This window comes from Mirounga leonina, unplaced genomic scaffold (assembly GCF_011800145.1).
Source record: "Mirounga leonina isolate KUSES-001 unplaced genomic scaffold, KU_Mleo_1.0 Mir_114, whole genome shotgun sequence".
Lineage (NCBI taxonomy): Eukaryota > Metazoa > Chordata > Mammalia > Carnivora > Phocidae > Mirounga > Mirounga leonina.
The window spans coordinates 23476634-23500030 of NW_023270265.1; the positions used below are offsets into that span (position 1 = coordinate 23476634).

Below are 23397 nucleotides of genomic sequence, written 5' to 3' on the forward strand. Positions count from 1 at the left end.
CTTAAGATTTAGTTTAAACTTGGCCACCAAGTCCATGTATAATATGGTTGAAGTTGCTGTGGTTGACCCCTCTGAATGGAAAGTTTTTTATGTGTATGATTTTCTGGAAGACAAAAGCACCGATATGACTGCCCATCTTTTAGTTGAATATTAATTACTATCTTTATTATGTTATTTACTGATAACAGCACAGAATCCCTGTAGACTTTTGGAGAACATAGCTGGTTTATCATTATTTCTTCAAAGTTCCACGTTTGTGCCTAGTAAATGTAATTATTACCCTTGGGCATGCTTTACCAGTTACCAGTTTTATCATTGATAATATTTATCTATTGTGAAAATGGAAACCTTATGAATTAACTTTGTGTAAATAGTTGACTTTTTAAATATTATTTGAGAGCTATCCACTTAAAATTTCAAAATTTATATTTGATATTTTAAGAAGAGGCACTTTTAACTAAAGAAAACTGCTACTACAAATTGCTTACATACCTCTGACAGTAATAACTTTGAGTAGAACTTAAGGAACAAAGTTTGGGGAAAACAAAGGGCAGTTTCTTTAAAGATTGGATTATTTCAAGTGGAAAATTAGTGGTACTCATGTGTCTGCAACTAATAGTGTTTTAAAATGAAGAAGTGTGGTAAGTTATAATGTGATGGGTATTTTGGTTTGGGTTTTCCCCTTGGGGCTGGTAGCCATATTTTTTTTTCCCCAAGCAAAATAAGAAATGTTATTTGAACTTGTTTGGTTTTGATAATGAGCATCAACTTGTTTGTGGGATAAATGAGTAATTATCTATGGGTTCCACCACTGTAAATGGTTCTAGTTTTATAGCTGGTTGTCATGAATGTTGAATATGTTACATTAAAATAAATAATTTGGCTTACTCTTTTATTACTGTACTTGTTTAGTGGTAACGTCACATTGGTAACACAATTCTGTGTAGATCTATGGAGACTTGATGATTACTTTGTAATTAATAATTAAGGTGCTATTTTCAGACAGTTGCGCGAAACTTTTTCTCCGAAAATTTGTGAACCCAACCAGAGACCAGCTGACAGGTTTAATTTTTCTTTGCCCAAAAAGCTCCTGGTTTTTTTTTTTCTTTTTTCCTTTTTCTTTTTTTGTGAACAAGTTCTAAAACTAACTGCCGAGACCACTTTTTTTTTTTAATTTTAGAGAAAAATAAATAAATAACACAAAGTGATGTTACCCAAGCAAGGCCTTCTAATAAAGGAGTGGTCCCCTCACCCATCCCTCCCTACCTGTGCAAGTCCTGCTCACATCAGTTTCCTTCCATCCAATTAGGCGACCTGGGAGACCCAGCCAGTACCGCCCAGACGGACTTCGGAGTGGTGATGGGGTACCTCCAAGAAGCTTACAGGATGGAACCAGGGAAGGTTTTGGACACTCCACATCACTCAAAGTTCCATTGGCTCGATCCCTGCAGATTAGTGAAGAACTACTGAGCAGAAACCAATTGTCCACAGCTGCCAGCCTTGGGCCATCTGGATTACAGAATCATGGACAACACTTAATATTATCCAGGGAAGCCTCTTGGGCAAAACCACATTATGAGTTCAACCTCAGCCGTATGAAGTTCAGGGGAAATGGTGCACTCAGCAACATCAGTGACCTTCCTTTTCTTGCAGAAAACTCTGCCTTTCCAAAAATGGCACTTCAAGCAAAACAAGATGGAAAAAAGGATGCGAGCCATGCATCTCCTGTAGATTTAAAGATACCACAAGTTCGAGGAATGGATCTTTCTTGGGAGTCTCGCACTGGTGATCAGTACAGCTATAGCTCTTTGGTAATGGGTTCACAAACGGAGAGCGCGCTTAGTAAAAAGTTAAGGGCTATTCTTCCAAAACAAAATAGAAAAAGCATGTTAGATGCTGGACCCGATTCTTGGGGCTCAGATGCTGAGCAGTCTACCTCTGGACAGCCATATCCCACATCGGATCAAGAAGGAGACCCTGGTTCCAAGCAGCCTCGGAAGAAAAGAGGGCGTTACAGACAGTACAACAGTGAGATACTGGAGGAAGCAATCTCAGTGGTTATGAGTGGAAAAATGAGTGTTTCCAAAGCTCAGAGTATTTATGGGATTCCCCACAGTACACTGGAGTACAAAGTAAAGGAGAGGCTGGGCACTTTGAAAAACCCTCCAAAGAAAAAGATGAAATTAATGAGGTCGGAGGGGCCAGATGTTTCTGTAAAGATTGAATTAGATCCCCAGGGAGAGGCAGCACAAAGTGCAAATGAATCAAAAAATGAGTAGGAATACTGTAGAGTGCCAATTACTGTACAAACTGGGTGAGCACTACTGCATTGTTCAGCTATCATTGCTTACACCTGACTCCATTTACTGTGACACTTGTTTCTTTGCAGATTTCGCATTGACTTGTGTGTACAGAGGTGAAAGGTGCATTCTGAATGTTGCATATTTTAAAATTTTCATGTGCAGTATGGCTCGGGATATTGTTTGGCCTTTTTGCATGTTTCTCTACAAAAGAGAATTGAGTTACCTCACAGAGAACAGATACATGGAAGTGGACTCCTTGCCTGTAGAGCCTGCATGCTTTTCTTTCTTTTTTTTTCTTAAGTTATATTTGCCTTTATTTAAAAAAGAAAAGAAAAGAAAAGAAAAAAGCCCCCTTGTAGAAACCACCTCTGTCATACTGGGAGCTTTATCATTACAAATTGGAAAGCCATCTTATAAAATCATTCGTGTTTCTCTTCTACATTTCAACTAATTGAAGGATTAAACTAAAAAAAATCCTAGGAACAATGAACCTTTGAATTTAAGAAATTTGGTTATTCAGTGATACGTAATTATTTAGGTCAATTTACATTTTATGATTTTCTTCTCACTATTAAATTTACTTAACAAATCAGCAATCTGTTTAGTGCTCACCCAGAGGGAAAGGAGGTGGAAAATGTGCACACACTACCTTCAGAAATGCTTTGGTTAATTACTTTGTAACACTACCTTTGCTGTAATTTTATTTGGTATTTTCTAAGGGTAGAATTTGGTCTCACCAACAAGTGAGGATATAGCCTTATCTCATGGAGGATGAGCTCCGTTCTTACTCAGGAGCAGTCAGGGTACATTACATAAAACAATAGAGGATGCCTCATTTTAACAAACTAAGTTTCTTTGTATTCTTAAAACCTTTTACAGATTTGATCATGTGCTAACTAACGACTGGATGTCGTTGCAGCAACTAGTTTAAAATATTCAAGATCTGTTTATTGGGGAAAGGGAGAAGTAAGGAAAGAAGTGTGTTTAAAAACGTAATTATAATATTGCAAAGTGGTGTCTAGATTTTACAGCCTCAGTAGTCTGCCCAAATATCCACATGAATGAAGGATCCATGTTTGTGGTGAGAGAAAAAAAACACAACCCCAAGGTAACCTAATATGATTTAGGTTGCATTTCACATCTAATGATAGTTCAATCAGCAATCAAGCTCAGAATTTCTCTTTTAATCCAGATACTAGAACAAGGGGGGATGGGTTGTTTTTTAGTTTTTATTTAATTTGTTGCTTTCAACTTTCTTTCTTTCTTTTTTTTTTTCTTTCTTTTTCTTTTCTTTTCTCTCACATCCTGCATTCTATCCCCTACTTAACTTTTTCTGATATTTAGCTGATTTTATGGTTATTTAGCACACAATTCAGGACTTTTCAGATCATATTTATATAAGCACTCCATGAAGAGCATCTAAGCTTTTTTTGAGATGGGCTTTTCAAATTACAGTAATTAAATTCAGAATATTTATTTCCTACAGTTTTTTGCAAGAATAAGTGATAAATAAAGCCCATGAAATTTAATTTTGCCTTGTGACCAAATTAAAATTACTGTTGGTGCAAAAACAAAATCCACACCACATACACCCTGTCTAATCTGCTGAGAAAGGTGGTCAGGCCCTTCTAAATGCTTAACCAAAAACAAACAAAAAGTCATTAGAGTTTTTGTGTAAAATAAAATAAAACTTGGAGCATTAAATTGAGGCTGATGATTTCAGATGGATACTAAGAGATTGAAGAGAAGTAGGTCCAATATTCCCAAGGCATAAATTCTTGCCTGGCAACTTTGGAGCAGTTAATTAGGTAAAGGATAGTTTTCCCTCAGCAACCTATGTGTTCAAAGGTTAGGCACACCATTGCTGTTATTGAAATACATGCACTGCTCATTCTTGACATAGCCTGGGCTTGGATTCCTCTTTTGATTTGGTTATTTTGTGTAGCAGTTTAATCCGTGGATGACTGAGCCTGTTTCTCTTAGCTTTCTAGTCTCAACAGAAAAAGGAGCTTGGGTTCAGAGCAGTATATGACTCTGCAATATTTTCTAGCCTAGCTAGAAGTTGCAATAAAAATATTTTATGAAATATATGGTTTTCATCTGCAGTTGAAGGAAGTTACAGAAAGTTTGCTGAAAGCAAAGGGCTAAGCTTGTGAAGGAATGCCTCCTTTGTTCCACACTCAGTAATTTGTCACACACAATTAATTGCAGCCATGGTACCTTTTCGCTTGACGTTTGGGGTATTTGGTAGCCCAGATTGCTGCAAAAAGGTCCTTTGAGCAATTAAGTTGTGCTTGCTTTTATCCCCTCTCAGAAAGGCATCATTAAAGGCCCATTTAAAAATCTGGCCCTAAAAGTTCAACTTTTGTAGTTTTACTGTTCAGAGAGGTTTAATCCTGTGTGGTAGTCTATAAAGTGATGTATGAGTTATGTAAATTTTGTCATTGTAGTGTACATGGAGTGATCATTTTACTAACATAAATATTTTCTATGTGTGTTTCAGTGGATGACAATCGAGCAGCAGAAGAATGGTGTGCCTACCCTTTAATGCTGCAGTTTAAATAAGAGAACTTGTATTGTGTCATTTCAGATTGTAGGCTGAGACTTGTAAATAGTGAAAATTTGAGTACTTCTATTATTTGTTTTGGTTAGAAAGTGAATTTAAAAACAAACCAAACTCTAAACTTTCTCAGATTAAAAGTCCTGAGACCTGAAGATTGTAATATTCATGTCTGTGAAGCTTTTAAACATTACACTTGAGATCAGTCATGACTTGATATTCAGGTAAATTTTCTTTTCCAAGAAGCTTTTGAATAAGCATATTTCCTCCAAAGGTCGGTCGGTCTCTCTTTTTTTTTTTTTTTTTTTTGAGTGTAGATTATTTTAAAGCACTAATTGCATTACATTGGTAACTGCAATATAAAATAGCCATTATTGTTTTGTGAAGCATGGTTGAAATTAGATAGTGGTCCCTTTTAAATTTCATAAGCCTCTCAGAAAAAAAATCTTTAAAAAAAAAAATACAGAAAGCTGCTGAATATTTCAAAAGATATATATTTTACCTTATTGTAGGTTTTGTAAAGTTAGTTGGTAATATTCAGGTGCACTTTTAATGTTAAATTTTGTGTTCAGAGTTCCATTATACCATGTATTTCTCGGAGGTGGCTCATCACATGGCTGGCTGTCAGTCTTGGTGCCGCAGTGATCTTTTAATATTTGATTTCTCTCTTGATTTGCCACTGTTCTGTATTGGCACTTTCAGTGTAGATATTCTAGTTTGGGGACGTCCTGATAAATGTGTAATAGAGATTGGTCTATTCGCATGCTTAATTTCTGCTTATCAGAGTTTTGCATGGCCCAAACAACAGTTGACCATTTTTATGGTATGGGAAGGTATAGTTCACAGCTGTCTTTGTCACAAAAGCCTTTTCTCCTCTCATTCTCCAGTAGGCAGATGATGACATTACTCAAACTGATGTTAGGAGATAATGTGTTGAAAATCAATTCTTGAGGGTTTTTTTGTTTTGTTTTGTTTTTTAAATGAGAGAACATTGATATTATAGAATAGATATGCTATGGCACTGTAAAGTCAAAAATACTGAATAATCCTGTGGAAGAATATCTAGTGGGTATTTTTATCATTAGCTTTCTCATTTTTCAGACAGTTGAGTCATGAAGCTTGATAGTAATGTAATATACTATATTACTTTGTTCAGTAGGCTTTCTAGTGACTCTGAACTATGTTTGTGATGAGCTATACACTTTTTTCTGCTCCCCAAATACCATGAAGGACAAAGGTCTCTCTTTCAAGAAACATAATTTATATTTGTGTATAATACTTTTTAATATTAAGTTTGTTGTTACTCTGAAGTTTAGGTGTTGCTTGATAAACCTTTGCTGCAGCAGATCATGAATATGAGTAAGGCTTTGTGTGATAATAGGGGTCCTTATGTGAAGTTAATTACTGTTCAGTTCTGGTGAGCAAGCTCAACAAGTGTGAAGTGTGTATTAGCTTTATTTGGTACACTTTTACTTTACAATATTGAAGTGCTTTTAGAACTCTGGTTATCTTATATAAACCATTACCTCAACCAATTGGCATTTTCATTCCCCAACATTTTACCTGAGCTATAATATGAGCTATATGGGATCAGATAGTAAAACAATAAGGCACAATGAGAAGTTTTGTCCCAATTTTCTGGAGAGAACTCTAAATTAGACTAAAAATGACTACCTGCAAAGGCCCATATCATAACTACCTTCTGTCATTAGGCAGTACTTAGTAACCTTTGAGCTGCTAGTGAGCTGTGTGTTCTCCCCCTGCCCAAGTAAGCACATGGTGCAAGGCCTGGTTCTAAGCCTTTGTGATTCTCTTATATTTCATTTACCCATAATAGTGAAGCTTGGATTCACTTAGTTATTTTTTTAAAACAAATTAATGAGTCAACCCAATGTCAGAACCTGAAATTGTTTCGAGTGGTTATAGCAGATAAGTGACTGTTTGGTGTCGTTTTCTTTAATAGCTATTGTCTCTGTAGATTTAATTTTGAACCACATATTTTTGCTTTTGTAATTATTCTTTCTTTAAATGCTAGAGGTTGTTTTTGTATGAGCCATCCTTTTCTATATATTCAGGTTGCTGTCATTGGTGATAGAATATGGCAATAGACTGAATTGCTCCACTTAATCTTTTATGGAAGACATTGAAAGTTATAGGTTAGATTTTGACCTTCATTGAAGATATCAAAAATTGTTTTCCTTGTAACCTTTCCATTGTAATTAGGTCTTCATTAATACTATGGTCAGGCCAGTGTTATTAGAAACTTAATGGCTTTAGCCAGACAGCCCATTTTGAAGACTATTAAGCTATATTATAGGGGCTTAAAAAATTGATTGCTTTCAAGCTCTATTGAAAAGGAAAGAAGTATAATTCTGGTACAAGGAATGCAGACCTCCAAAGTCGTCTTAGTTTTTTTTTTTTATTCATTCTGTCCTTGAGACTTCTAGGATTTGTGAACATGGTGACTGAAGGGAAAATAGAGGAAATTCTCTGCATGTCCTCTCTCTCTTGTTCCCAAATAAACTCACAGTTGCCTTTTGAAAAAACAGACATTAGCCCTGTAGCTGTGTGCCCTAAATGTTATGAAGGAGATGGGGGGCGGGGGTAAGGAGTAGGATGGGAAAGTATGTAGACTTGGGAAGAGGCTAAAGATTCTGTACTATGATACTAACGGTGAGTCACAGGATAGATAATGTGATAAAGTTGGGCCACCTTCATTTGATAGAAAAATCTTGTAGATGGTTTGAAAATGAGAATCAAGGCTAATTAATGTTGATTTGACAATAAAACATGAGTTAATTCTGCAACTATTTGGGGGGTAATTTTAAGGCTTCCAGTTCATTTAGAGCTGTTATCGATAAATGCTGAAAAACAAGCACTTTTAGTTAATCATCGATTTATTGGATGTAGCAAATATTATAATCATAATATTTAATCTTTATAGTTTGAATATGGAAATGAACTCTTTTACCCCATCTTGAACTGTCTTTGAACAGACTCAAGGTGATCTTTTCAACACTGGAAATGACCCTACACACATACCAAAAAAATCTAAAGCAGTAAGACGTATTTGAAGATCCATACCTCTTAGACTTTTTAGATTTGTCTTGGGAAAGAATTTATGAACCTATAACCAGTATTAGTGCAGTCTTGGGTTCCTTGTTCTGCATAATTGCACCCTTTCTCAGGTATGTCCTGAAAACATAAATTTTAAAATAATCTCTTTAGAGATTAGATTCTCAGTGGATAGTGTGTAAGGGGACTGGGGGCGGGGGGTGGGGGGGGTTGGCCACAGGACACTGACACAGTAGAGCAGGGATTTTTAACATTCAATAGCCAAATAGAATTTCAATCTAGAATATTTTTACCCCTCAGAATAAGTGAAACATTACATCTATTATTTGGTAAATACCCGGTGCTACACTCCTAAAAGTCTTTTCTTTCATCCAGTAACTTTTTTTTCCTGCTTGGTGGAAGGGTATATAGTAAACCTTACTGTCACTAGGAAAGCACTTGTCCGAAATGTTTAAAGTACTAGAAAAGGGATAATTCAGCACTTTTTCTGTTACAACACTAAAGTCTTAATTTATCTTCAGAGTCTTAGGTACTGTAAGTTTTAGCGTGATTATTTAAAAATATAAAGCATAACTACATAATACGGGGTCAGATCACATTTATATAAATAATTCTTGTCTTATTAAAAAAAAAAAAGACAACATTCTGTACCTTTCAAGCAATTCCAAATGATTGCCTCACGTTTCCCATTTCATTAAGCATTTCAGGCTTAAGAATTTGGAATTTGAGAGGAGGTGAGGGGAACATTCCCCAACATGAAAAATTGTGTCAGACCATTTTAGAGAAATAAATCACTAGGAAAATGGGTAGGGATTCTCTCTCCCTTTAAGTCTTCAGGGAATGAGCAGTATTTAGAATCTTTGGCTGAAATTCAAGCCTTTTTACTGTGTAAATTTTTAATATTAATTCACTGACATGCTTTTTACATCAGAGGACTGAAAATGGATCTTAATGTTTTTAAGTTGTGGAAGGGTATATTTCTAAAATGAGGGGGGATAATTAACTAGGTTAGTATACCAGCATTTAGTAAGTTTAAGGAATTTTAGTATGTAATAGCAAAGTGTTTGATTAAAAGTTTAATCCTATATTGCTAGTCGAAATTAGTTACATTCTGATATAGGAAAGATAATAGTCATTGGATATTGATATGCTGTGCTGTCAGAAAACCAGACTAAGATAGAAACCTTTATCGGACTCCCATATGTTGCTTGTTCTGATGGGATGTATACTTTACAGCAGCTTATTGCTGCTTTGAGAAGAAATGTATAAACTATACATTTGGAGTGTTTGCATATAATTCTTTATAACCTCCACTTTAAACTGTCAGACATTGGTATTTTATCAGTCCACACTGTTAAATAAAACTAATGTTCTTAGGAATCCAACTTGTACACACTGTTTAAAAACCCTCAGGGACAGTTTACACACTATTCTCACTCAATTCAGGTACTTTGATGCTATTCTTAAACCTAACAGTGACTTGTATTTTTCTGTTTTGCTTTTATTTCGACGTGCTGGTAGCACATCCTTGATGAATGTCAACTTAACTCAGTTCAGGTATCCAGGTATAACTCAGCCAAACAGATTTTAAAGCTGCATATAACTCTCCAGCACACGGTGCCTCACACTCTTATAGTGGCATTCTATATATTCAGTTATTACTACTGAGCAGATAATATGGGGGTTCCTGTTAACAGTGTATTTAAAAAAAACAAAATGTGCATAAATGTATAGCCAGCACATGGGTAACACATACACACACACACGAACTATATATTTTTAAATGCCACTAATAGCCAGCACAATTAAATGACATTCCTTGCTGCTTCTGTAAACTCTAACAGATGCAGTTCCTCCTCGATGTGGCTCTTGCTTCTTCACCACTCTACTACTAAATTCAAGCACTGGCCCTTGGGTGTCTGACCTCTACATTCTAGTTTATGCAATGTCTTTTTAGAGAATTCTGTGCACTGGCCACTGTGATGGAACCGTTGGGCCAGTAGTGCTCTGAGTTTATTAGTAGTGATTCTGCCAAAGTTGGTGTTGTAACACGAGTATGTAAATGTCAAAAAATTAGCAGAGGTCTAGGTCTCCATATCAGCAGACAATTTGGTCAGTATATTTTGTAGCCTTGAAGTCCTCAGTGACAAGTTTCTAATGATGTGAAGTTCTAATTCCAGTGTTTTAGCCCTTTGCATCTTTACTGTTAAGACTTGTCTACTAGAGGTCTTTATTCTTTAAGATTCCTTTTGTTTCCTACAGTACTGTCTGTGGTTAACAAAATAGATTATTCCTCTGCTTTAATATTTGATATCTTACATCTAAAAGGAACCCTCCATATATAAAACCCATAGCCTTTGAAGATACGGAAAATGGCATCTTTCAGATTTCTAGAAGTTCAAGTGTCATGCAACAAAACAGGAACCCCCTTTACTCTTATGGACCTCATTTCAATATACTGTTTACAGTTTGACGGAATTGTATAATTTAATATTTCTCTTGTACTGTAGTTTATATTTATTTACAGATTTTTTTTTGTACTGTGTGATTTGAACTTTTTGTTCCTTGCTATGATCAATGTTTATGTAGTAGAGCACTTATGATCACAAATTAAGTTTTTTGGTTTGATTGCACTACATTAAATTTTTAAATGCAGTTCTGATTTTTGACTGGACTAAAATAAGCTGTGTCTTAATGTATGTGATGAGTACTTAAAATTTTAATCCATGTGGTCCCCTTTTTTTTGCATTGTATGTCAGAAGCGCTAGTTCTTTCGTGCATGTGTAAGATTTAATGGTTCCATTGTATTATTTGACCATGACATTTTGGAGAAACATTCCCAGCTGTAATGTTGTGTATGGTAGTTCTCACTGGATGCTAGACTTTTCAAAACCACTATTCTTCTAATAAATTTTGTTGTGAAAAGCTGTTTTAAAAGCTTGGTTTCTACTTCTTAAGATTTTAATGCGTTTTTAAAAAATCCACAGAAAGGGTAAGATTTCCAGGTGTACTGTAAATGTATGTGGTAATCGAAGTTGGTAATTTTTTTAATGGTAAATTCTTTCCAGATGACCTCTTAGATAACTAGAAGTTGTTGTTTTCAAAATTGTGCTTTGGAATTGGGTGCCACACTGCCTTGTAATTCTGTGCCTTTACTAATTTGATGCTCCCCATCCTCTGTTTTCTTTGGATTATTCACTTTAAAAAGTTTTTTTCAGCTAGACAAGATTCATATTGATATTTTCATAATACCTGCTTGCTGGGCTTATGTAATTTTCTGAAAAATCATAATTTCCTCAGAGTAAAACTTTATGCTGGAGTTGCTTGCTAAAATAATGATTTACTAAGTTTTGTTTGCTCTTTTCTTGAAGCACAAGTATGAAAGCAACACTGTCAGTCGGTTGAGGTTATTACAGTCGTTCTGATTTCTTGGGAAGGTGCACAATAAAGAACAGCATGTATGTTGCTCAATTGTGGTTTTTAGAAACTAGGTATATAAAGAAGTTTTGGATTATGAAGTGATTCCTGTTGTAAAGTGGTGAAGGGAACAGCTGAATTATAGTGATAAAGATTAGAAATGGTACAGCAAAGTATTAGAGGAAGCTTTTTCAAAGCTCATGATATACGTGTAATTAATGTAGATTGAAGTGATTTCTGATCATTTCTAATGGCATTTTATATTCACAAATGATGCTATTGTTGGTAGTGGCTCCAGATTATCTTTTAGTTAGTATTTTTGTCTTATTTCTTTGGCTGTCTATTTCTACCTTTTGGTCCGATGTTTATAAATTTGGAAATTTGTTGGTACTGAAGGCTTGTTTATTGGCTTCATTTGTTCCCCTTAGTCATGCCACATGTTTATAGAACATTTTTCTTGAAACCTAATTACTACTACTTTGTAAATTTCAAAGCTATAATTACTTGTTTCTTGCCATTATCCATTCTAAACCGGTGGCCAGATCAATATAGTAGGATTATAATCTGGCATCTCATAAATGAATTCATTTTAATGGTCCTGTTTTCGAATTGATACTTAGTTCTTCAATTATTATAACGTTAAAAAGGACTTACTCCTTCTAATCCAGAATTTTCTTCTCTGATTCTGTTGATACTTTGGAATTAATTCAAGGACTCTTTGTCTTAACAAGGTGTCAGAATCAGGGAAATTGCATACGGGAAATGGAATGGGAAAATGGGATAGCTTTCTGCAATTTCCCGAGTTGTATAGTTGTTATTTTTTCCTCAAGAACTGTCCCTTTCTCTCACCAGACATTTGTACTGAAATGTAAAAGCGTACCTACATCGTCATATGGTGCTAGATTTTGTCGCCAGAAAGAGTGCAAAATCTTTTTTTCTTAATAGAATTTACTAAGTAATGTGGTAGATAACGGTTCTTGTATTCCAAATGTACACTTTATCATTATCTGCTTCCAGTGGTAAGTGTTTAGCACAGGATTTTATTAATCCTTTTCAATTTACAAGTTACTGGACTTTTGCTGTTTTTGGAGGAAATGGTGTATCAAGCTGGAAATTTATCAGGCTGCATTTACAATTGGAGTAGAAAAGGCTTTTTTTCAGAGGTTAGTGGAAAAGAAATGTTCTCAAAAAATAGTTAATAGTTTAAGCCGTGGTTTGGTTAGAGTGCAACTTGGAAAGTAAGAACCTGGGAAGTAAGCAAAAATATATAAAAAACTCATAAGGATTAAATCTTGAGTCTGAAGTTTTTTATAGGCATGTAAAAACACTATTGTTTATTGACTAGTAGTTTTAAGATGTTAATTGTACTCTCGCCAACCTTCTTTAATCAGCAGTATGGAGTGATAAGGGATTATTTGGTACTTTAAATTTCTGTCAACTTGGTATTCTAGCTAGATCACTCATGTTTTCATCTGGAAAATCATAGTGGTAGCCTGAATTGCCATTTAGGCCTCATTTCACCTCTGAGTCTATTAAATGCAGTCTTCTATTAAATGTGAGACAAATACACTAATTATATCTGTTCTAACATTGGGAAATACAGTAGCAACCCTTTATTGAATAATAAGGTATAAACCTTAGGTCTCCCCTTTGCATTGTAGCATTTTCTAAAGGAAAAACAAATAGATCAGGGTCTCATTTTAGATGCCTTTTATTTAAAACAAGTCTGTTTTTTAAAGTTTTTATTATGAACTGTATGAATGTGATGGTACTTTTGCAAAAATTATAAGGTATGTTAATTTTAAAGTGTGTTATTTATAATGTCTATTTCTGTTGTGTGCAGGCTAGTTCAGTCTTGAATATTGGAGCACAAAGAGTTCTGGGGGATCATTGGATATAATCAGTCTCAATTAGAATCAATCTTAAAGAATGCAGATGCCTGGGTCCTACACCAGATCCACTGAATCAGTTTATGAGCATGAGGCTGAACATGCTGTATTTTCAAAATGTAACACAGGAGGTTTTTTGGTTTTTTTCTTTTTGTATTTTTAAAGTTTATTCAGTAGATCTTTTTCTAGTTGTGGCAGAGACACATAAAACTTACCATCTCAGCCATTTTTAAGTATGCAGTTCAGTAGTGTTAGGTATATACACATTGTTGTGACCACAGAAACTTTTGATTGGCCCCCCATTGATTAAATACTGTTTGTCCCATTCAAATCTTTCATTTTTTTAAATGAAAAACATGGAATGTAAGGAGTTTAAGGGACTTGCCTTCCTCACATAGTATGAGATGCCCTTAATACTCATGATTCCAAACCATTATATCTCTATACCACTTCCGCACTCCTGATTCAACCTTAGAATTAGAATGAGAGGTTTAATCTGCTAATAATTTTCTTTTAGGTTCACTTTTAACTTAATTAAATCTCAAGTATTAATTTAGTTTCACTCTTTTGGAGAGTAAACTATATTATGAAATTACCAATTAAGAAATTATAGTAGAAGCTTACAAACTTTATTATTAAATAGAAGTTAGGGTTGTTGACTCAGTGCTAGAAGAAATGAATCTTGAAGAGTAGGTAAGGCATAGAGAGGAGAGAATATCCCAAGTTTAAGAGACAGAATTTGATGGGCCTGGTTTAAAATCCCAGCCCTTCTAATTTCGTCGTACATGATCTTGAACAAGTTACTGAAACTTTGTGAACCTTGGATTCTTACCTGTAAAAGGACGCTTACACCACCTGCCTCAGAGATTTGATGAGGCTCAAATGAGATTCTGTATGTAAGATACTTAGTACTATGCTGGGCTCTTAGCAAATACTCAAAAAATGCAAGGAGTGAAAGCATCTGGCAGGAGTTAATTTAATGTGAAGGATAGGGAAAGTGAGAAAATCAGATTGAAAGTTGTAGAGGAAGTCATTTGTATTAATTAGAACTTTTTTGAAAGAGGCAGATGAGTTTGTATTAGGGACACTGGTCAGCCAGTCTTTTCACTGCAGAGACATAAAAGTGTTGGAACTGTGATTAAAACCTGGAATGCTGCTTTTCTTAATTTCTTGGTCCTGTTCCACGGGCATATTATCAAACTATTAGTCATTCTTTGTTTCTTTTCGAAGACTAGACTAACAGTTGTTTAGAAAGTAGAAGATGTTGAAGATTAAAAATTACAAAGTTGGGTAGAATTTATCTGCATTTCCATTGTACACTGAGTTTTTTGTATAGTCAAGGTTGAAGTTTTACATGCTTTGAAAATTTTTCTTTTTACATGGTGGTAGTTTGAATAACAACATGTAAGAGCCAAGTGTGGGAGTGGTTACGTGTGTGTGCATATGTGTTTAATCATCAGACCATTCGTTTTCCAGTGAAAGAATTTGGGGAATCTTCTGCCAGAGATTGTGATTTTAGCTACACTCTTACCAAATCGAAGTTCTGAGCATTTCAGACAGACAGATCATAGCTAGCACAGTTTAGAGGTGTTCATTCCAGCATCTATTAAATCGACTAGAAACACTTTGCTAGGAAAACCTGGCAGTGTAGCATTAGCTAGATAAAGATGAATTAAAAAGAAAATAACCAGGATAGCAAATTCTTATGATGTGCTAGGAATTGGTAAGTCTGTGTAGACCAGTTTTTCAAACTGGATCAACCAGTTGCAACCTTAGTCAGTGGTAAGATCAGTTTAGTGGGTCCTAACCAATAAAAGAGAAAAAGCACATAGCATATAATAAGGATAAATACCGTTTCATTGAAATGTGTGTCATCATAGATAATGCAAACTGAGATGTGTACTTTATCACTTTGTAAAAAGTATTTCTTATTCCGGTTTGCAGTCAGAACTCTTAATGTAAACCATACCTTTTCATCCCAGTAATTCTGATACCTTGGAGAGCATGCTAGCAACCTCCTGTGTGCTACAGTTAAGAGCCTTTACCTTTTTCTGTCTGATCTTCAAAATTCCCTTCTTCCTTTCCCTGCCTCGTTGATTTGAACTCATGTTCATTGGAAGATTATTCTTTTTTCTTATGTTTTCTGTTCCTTGAAAAATGTCTTAGGGAAATTATTTTCACTGCATAGTAATTTATTTGGTTAATTTATTCATTGCTTACTTACACCTGAAATTATCTGAGCCCCATGTGTTAGGCAGTGAAGCTATTTGAGTTAAAAAGGACAAAGTCCTGTCCTGCACCTAGAGAAGGTTCACAAACCAGTGGAGGATATAACCATGTCAACGATTATGTTACCATGCAACGTTAAGTGCTATTTAATAAAAGATAGAAACAAGCCATGAGAGTAGAGTAAGAAATTCTGACACAGCCCCCAGGGAGAAGGTGCTAAGGAGGATGGAGTATGAACAGTGGTAAGTTGATAGGTTTTATGCAAAAAAAAGTGGTAAGAACAGGGCTGCGTGGGTGGCTAAGTGTCTGACTCTTGATCTATGCTCAGGTCTTGGTCTCAGGGTTGTGAGTTCAAGCCCCATGTTGGGCTCCACCCTGGGCATGGAGCCTACTTAAGAAAAAAAAAAGTTAAGATCACATTTGGACTTTAAGAAGATGGCAAGTCTGCATAATGTGAAGCAAACTCTAAAATGAGAAAGTAGTGGCAGGGAGTTTAGAATACAGTATTCTCCAAGCAAAGTCGAGTCAGTGTAGTTGAACTGGATAGTGATTGGAAGCAAGAGAAAAGAGGGAACCTAGGGATAAGGAGTGAGGGGAAATAACCTAAGTTGAGTATGTGTGTGTGTGAGTGTATACATTTTGTCTTCAATATTCCTGAGTAAACACTTGAATATACAGGTGATTCTGCTTAATTCATCCCACTCCAGCACATCTCCAACCGTAGACTTGAATTTCCAGAGAGGTGGAGTAGAGAATGATGATAAAGGACTTAAATTCCAGGAGCACCACCAGAATGGTAGATATAAAAGTGCTTTGCTTATCCCTACACTTTAAATTTTAAAATATATATACCTCCTCTAATATTCATGAGATGAACAAGTGATACATGACATTAAATTTAGGAATCCCTTTTTAAGGTTTTACATTTTACAAAGTGATCTAGTCTTTAAATGATTATCAGAAATGCCTTCATGATTTACTATATGACAATAAAAGTAGAATTTTCCACTTTTAAGGCTTACACTGCAGATTTGTATGATTTCAAGAATGGAGAATAAGAACCTCAAGAGAACATGAGAAAAGTTAGGATCTTGAAGATCCCCTAACAATTATGAAGGGCTCAGGACACTGACAAATATCTGCTGCTTATTATAATCTGCTAGTCTCCCTCTTCCTTTCACCTGAAAGGAAACTAAGAATATCTGTCAAAAACATACCACCCTGTTTCTGGAGAGGAAAGAACATTTGTGTTGCTGGGATCTGTCATGTGAACTGTTAAATGTCCTCTTTGTTTTTGTGTCAGCCCTCCATGCCTCCTTTAGAGCCCCCTGTGCCTACACACTGCCTTGCAAAGTGGTGGTGTGGGCATTGAGTTAATGGTTGTTGTTATCACTATTATTACAAAAGAAATACACTTCCCTCATAATGGAGTCTTGTCTGGATGCCAGGGAAGCCATCCACAGTCTTTGGCTTCTCCTGAACCTTGACAAATGTTTCTTTCCCCTCACCCCATGATGAGGGGATTTAGAAGAGCCCCATGATATGGTGCGTTTTCTCTCACGGGAATGAGCACCTGGTTTCTGCTTAAGCAGTGGTATTTTTCTAGTCCATCATTGTCCTGGTCATTTAAACTGGGAATGAAAAGGCAATTTTCCCCCAAAGAGCAACATAGATTTTAATCCTCTTGACTAAAAGTCGAAAAGAGAAATAGGTCAGTCAACTGGCTTGTCATGAGCTCTCATGTAATCCTGACCTCCTAAAATGTCAGTTATGCTTTTACCATCCAGATCTCTCCTCACTTTGGCTTCACTAACTCTGGCTAGTGACACACTCTTTTTCAGTTCAAAGCAGCCTGAGGCAGAGGTTTGTCCTCTTGGTCTGAAATTACTATATTTCCTAAAGACTATTTCAAAGTGTTTTCTGAGAATTTAGTTAAAACACTCATTAGATTAATAATTTAGGTTTGTGCTCTCACCAAACCAGTATTTAGCAATATCACTTAGGGATATTTCTTCCCTTGCTTCCAGGAACTACTATTTTTTAATTCATGCCCTCCAGTCCAAAATCCTGTGTCTTTCACAGCCTATGAATCTTCTCTCCTTTTGTTTAAATTAACACCCAGATGTAATGTATTTGGTCTTACATGCATAGTCTTATCTGAGATCATAGAAATAAAAATCCATCTGATAGGGAAAAAAAAACTTTATCAGATGTAAATAGTTTGGCAGAAGCGTCTGTGAACTCATTACTTTCCTAGAAAGGAGACAAAGGCATTGGACTGTGGTGCTTAATGACCCCTTGCTCTGACTTCTGTTCACCAAGTAACCTTTTGATTATATTTTGGCTTCCAGGGTGCATTTGCCTATAGAGTGAAAATATGTTAAATAAGAATTTCCTTGATAATTATATTTTATTATAATTTAAGAAATTTGACAATTTGGTTAAATTGAAAAGAAATAGGAGATACAAGGTTTAAAAGGCTTCTATCATATTTAGATCTACTCTGAATCTTTTATCAGAGATATTAAGCCCCAAGATACCGAAAAGCTAGCGAACTATGGCTTCATGCTCAGTAAACACTCCCTGAAGCACTTTTCCTTTCCCCCAGTTAAAATTATTCATAGTTTTTGGAATCTTTGTTCTGCCCTGCTTCTAGTAAACTTGGCTAGGAACACAGTAAACTTAGAAAGCTATTACAAAGGGATTGCAGGTCTTGTTTTAGATCAGTAGTTCTTCTCTATTTTTCCACTTCACACCTGAACAAGATGCTGTTATGCCATCAGCAGTCACCCAGGGTTTGAAAATAAACACACACACACCCCTCCTCCATGTTTTTCATCTCAGGGGGAGTGATCATTCTCCTTAACCCCAATTTTGAGAAGTGCTTTTTCTATCTAAATCCATCTAAATTCTATTTCACAAAATTTGGATTTCAGCCACCTGGAAGTCAGGTATTAAACTGCCTGATTTTAAGGGGTCACTTTCTGTTCTGTGATCTTATTTCTCACATTTCTTTGTCCCCCTTGTCTACTGTACCCTTTTATATAAAGGTTTCTCCTAGTCAGTTCTGTGGAAAGAAAACTTGGTCGTTCAGTAGTTTAGATGTTCAACTAAACTATATATATGGCTTTTGGAAAATCTCCATACCGCATGCTGCCCACCTTCTCCTCCACTCCACACACACATACACACAGTAAATGTTGTCATAGCACTTGGAATATTCCTATATCCAAGTATGGGTGACTCACAGATGTGAAATAGCCAAGGGTAGATGCATTTCCCAGTGCAGAGCAAGGACTTGTCAGCAGACCTATCCAGGCCCTTGGAACACATTTTCTATGTTCAAAGGACCAGAAAATAAAGAATTAGGGAACATAATTTCAGATTATTGTCTAGCAAAAAATACAGCTCTTCTTGCCTTGAGTGGAACTAATGATGCATTTTTATGTTTTCTTATATTTAAGTAGAAGAATCAAGGCAAATTAAAGTACATTTCTTAACTATTTGGTCTACTCTGTCAAGTGTTGTCTCTAGCTTTCTCTCCCCTTCTGTTTTCCCAGGACTACCTTCTTCTGCTACTAAGATCAGCTCCCATACAAACATCATGCAGTGTCTTTATTGCTCTTTTGTATTTTGATCATCACTGATGTTGGATTTGCCATCAAGAGTTTTGTTGGTAGTTAGCAGATATTGGAGAGACTACCTGAATCCAGATTCTACTCTAAAAATTGTCCTTTCAGCTCTCTGCCATCTCTCTTCTCGTTTTATTCTTTTTTAAAAAATCTTTATTTTATTTTTATTTATATATTTGACAGAGAGAGTATACCAACAGGAAGAGCTGCAGAGGGAGAGAGAGAAAAAGGACCTTGGGATCATACCTGAGCTGAAGGCAGATGCTTAACTGACTGAGCCACCCCGGCGCCCCTCGTTTTATTCTTTTACTCTAAGATAACATACGCATTGACGATCCACCATTTACATTAACCACAGGAATGCTTTTCTTTGGGGATTTAAGTATTGCAGTATTGACAAAGTAGGCGAGTTCAACTGTGTCTAACCTCTGATCTGGAAAATCATTGAGTAAATCATTACAGATAGGGTTGTGAAACAACACATCACTCTTAAACTGTGCCTTTCAAAGTTGTTATGAATATTATCTCTCCCTTTGACCACACCCCTAAGAATTAGGCATTGAGCTGGGGATAGAAAGACAGAGTGGTCAAGGTCATGCAAGCTATTTCTCTCCAAGGAGAGACACTCAGAACTCATCCAGGGAGTTGGAAGTCAAGTTTCCCTCTTCTTCTACAGCCCTATCTCCCATTTACCACTCCCTGGGACCTTACAGCTCTTTAGTGGAGGTGAAGTATTTCTGATTGATAAATAATTTACTTAACTATTACAGACTCCTGTTGTTGATCAGAAAGAACATGAAATCAAACAAGTGATTTTGAAATCTGTGATGAATTATTGTTCTTGTAAAGATCTTACATAGTCAGGTGTGAGGGACATACCATCATACCAAACTGTAGTCGCTGAACTATAACATAGTGCTTTCCCTTCAGTCGAGTTGAATGAATGGGCTGCAGGACAGAAGCTCGCCCCTCTCTTTTTTACCTTAGTGCCTGAGAGTATTCTAAATCAGGGCAAATGCATATTTAGGCTCTCTCAAAGGCCTAAAACTATAGGAAAAAATGGAATAGCTGGAAGCAAAGGTAAAGACTAGCTGTTTAAAACTCAGGCAAAAACTAGCCAGTTTTTAAAAACTGCACCCATTTAAAAAAAAATATGAAGAATTGTAATAAATTTCAGGAAGTTGAGGTTAATTTTAAAAATTAAATATTCAAATCATGTGAAATTAAAATTTGTCTAAGCCTAAAATCTTATTGAGAAAATTTCTAGAGAAAAACAAGGTAGGAAGCTTGGTAAGTTAGAGCACAATCAAAAGTGATTTTATTGCTATAGTTATAAAGTTAGCTATTATAACAGGGCCATTTAATGACACTTGGACAAAGGTTAGTATTAATGTGTAGGTTCTCAGATCCAAGTGAAGCTATCAGTCCAGTTGCTTTCCAAACATCTCAGATTCAGAATCTTAAAAACACCTCAACTCAATGTGTACAGAAAGGAACTCATCAGACACATATCTACTGCAACAATCACCAGCCCCCAGCTTCATTCCCTGTGTTCCTATCTCAGCAAATGAAGCTGCCCAGGAAGAAAACCCAGGAAGCATTCTTGATGCTCTTTTACTCTCCCCCTCTTTTTTGCTAAGAAAAAAACAGAAGAGCATGAAATGTGATCCCTACGTTGTTGCTTACATCTCAAGTAGCTCAAGTAGCTTACATTTGCTTGGAAAGCTAAGACAAAGACAAGTCAGTAAAAGAGACAAGATAATAAGATGTATAGGATAAATATACATGATTCCTTATGATTGCCAATGTATTTTACAAACCACTATGGCTTAGGATTTCAGAAAAAGATGCAGTCATTCCAGGTGGGGATAGTTTTGAGGTGGCCCAGGATATAACTGATAAAGAGCTCCCTACTTCTTGCTCTGATGAGCTGTGGTTCACCAGTACATTCTCCCTGATCCTTTTTGCGAGGAAAGCACACATACAAATGACCCTTTGTTGATGTCTCTCTTTTATTTATTTTTGAAAGATTTTATTTATCTGACAGAGAAAGAGACAGCGAGAGAGGGAACACAAGCAGGGGGAGTGGGGGAGGGAGAAGCAGGCTTCCCATCGAGCAGGGAGCCCGATGCGGGGCTCGATCCCAGGAACCCGGGATCATGACCTGAGCCGAAGGCAGACGCTTAACGACTGTGCCACCCAGGCACCCTGATGTCTCTTTCTTTTAATCAAGGTTGCCGTTTGCAGTTTTAATCTTTTCATCTCCGGGACTCCCCCTCTGATGCTGTTTTTCATAAATGCTATACTGCTGTTCCAGGTTAGCGTTCAATGGGTACTGATATTTCTGCAATATATATGCCTTTGTTGTGAAGACCCCACATCCCCTTTCTGTAGTGCTGTGAAACAGATTCATACCTACCTGTAGTTGTCTGTTCTGTCTTTCAGGACTAACTAAGCCATATTGCCACAACCATTGCTTCAGGGATGGTTTCATGGCCCTTTGGAAAATCTTACATTAGTTGAGGCTAATTATAATACTGAAGCACTGTTAAATTATTGAAACATGGAATAGCAGCAGATGTCTCACAATGATAAAAGAGGTTAGATCTCACCTGTGGATTAATTATTACTCAGTTTTTTATTCTGTGTGAGCATCACTTTAGAAGAAAGTGGTTTCTCAGTTTCTTTCAGAGCACTCTGTCCTCTTATTGGGTACATATCTTGATTTCATTAATCTGTAAGCATATTGTTAACCCCAAATACTAAAACATGCTTTCCAGAGCAAAGCCATAGGCATGGAGCAGTGTCCAGAAGATTTTCACACTTTGGTGATGATTGTGCTTCTTGAGTTGGAGAGAACCATTTATCTCCAGTTTTTCCTACAGTAAGATGCTTTATCTTTTTCATAAACTTAGATCAGCCTATTTTACCTTTTTCATGTATTACTAAAATGCACTTTTTTGATGCATTGAAAAGGCAGTGATAGCCCACTTACTTATAGTCACCTCTCTTCAGAAACTTCAGGAACACATCCAAAAACCAAAAACTGAGAAATAAAGGCCATTGAGCAGTTGGAGTTGTTAGAAAATCCATGTACTTTATTCATAAAACTATTCCTGAAACCTTCATTCAGAGTCTTTATTTTTACCTAAAGTACCAGTCTAGCACTTGAAGTAAGTCTCCTAAACACAGCTGCTATTTGGAAGCCAATAAGAAGAAAGATTTTAATAACATACAGACTGCCAACGTGACTTTTTTGTATTAAGGCAGTCAGATTTACTTAATAGGATAGCCCCCAGAGCTATCAATATATTTTAGTTCAGTATAATAAAACTAACAGCTATGGCATGCCTGGGTGGCTCAGTAGGTTAAGCATCTGACTTTTGATTTCAGCTCAGGTCATGATCTGAGGGTCATGAGATCAAGCCCTCCATCGGGCTCCACACTGGGCTTGGAGCCTGCTAAAGATTCTCTCTCCCTCTGCCCCCTCCCCACCCACTTGCATGTGCGCGCTCTCGCTCTCTCTCAAAAACATAAATAACCGCTAAACTCAGCTAAACTTTAATAATAGTGAACATGGTAACAACCCTGAGTCATTAGGAAGAATAAATTGTGTTCAGAGGAGGATATAATTTTTAAAAGACTTCCATCAAAAATACTTTAAAATTTTTAAATGTTTGGTACTTGAAGTATAAACTTTATGTGGAAAATTCACTTTAGGTTGTAAGAAAGCATTAGTGTACATCTCTGAATTATTCTTTATTGAAGTGTGTTTAATGTGATTGGCTGACAGTAACGGTAACTGATAAGTTTGTAGATTTTCCTTTGCACTAATCCTAAGTGGAAGAGGGGCACATGCTCTGTTAAGACCGAAAATGGTTAAGTGTTCTGGCCAAGGTTACACAACTAGTAAGTGGCAGAATACTCACTACCATCTCACAGTACTGTATCCTGTTACACATGTTACGCTGTTGGTACCACCTGATAGACATAACGACAAGGCGAGTGAGGAAGGCAGGAGGCCAGTGTAGGCTGTCTAAGGTAAGCCTTCCTGGAAAGGCACCTCATGACTAGGAGATAAAGTCAGAGATTGAAGAAAAGACAAATTAGCTGGAAGATACTATCAAATAACATCTGTTCAACACATGTTTATTAAGCTGCTCTGAGTGCCCTGACAGTTTCATAGTCAGATAATAGTCTCCTGAGGAATTACAGTCCAGAGAGAGAGAAATTGAGAGGTTGTATAAAACTCCAGAAAATTGGATGGGGTGCCTGGGTGGCTCAGTCGGTTA

At 36.3% G+C, this 23397-nt stretch overlaps 1 protein-coding gene across 6 annotated transcripts in view; it reads left to right on the plus strand.

Annotated features, from left to right (window-relative positions):
* LCOR (ligand dependent nuclear receptor corepressor) overlaps positions 1 to 23397 on the plus strand; it is a 140219-nt gene that overhangs the window by 106875 nt on the left and 9947 nt on the right. Inside the window, exons 6-7 of one of the 6 annotated variants that reach the window (XM_035026208.1) lie at positions 1310 to 2314; positions 4807 to 10875. The exons of 2 other annotated variants lie outside the window; for them this stretch is intronic. In XM_035026208.1, the coding sequence (XP_034882099.1) occupies positions 1310 to 2279 (970 nt within the window). In that variant the 3' untranslated portion in view covers positions 2280 to 2314; positions 4807 to 10875. Of the gene's footprint in view, positions 1 to 1309; positions 16270 to 21390; positions 21423 to 23397 lie in introns of those variants that run through there. 3 more of the 6 variants (XM_035026199.1, XM_035026188.1, XM_035026180.1) reach the window with 3 other exon arrangements.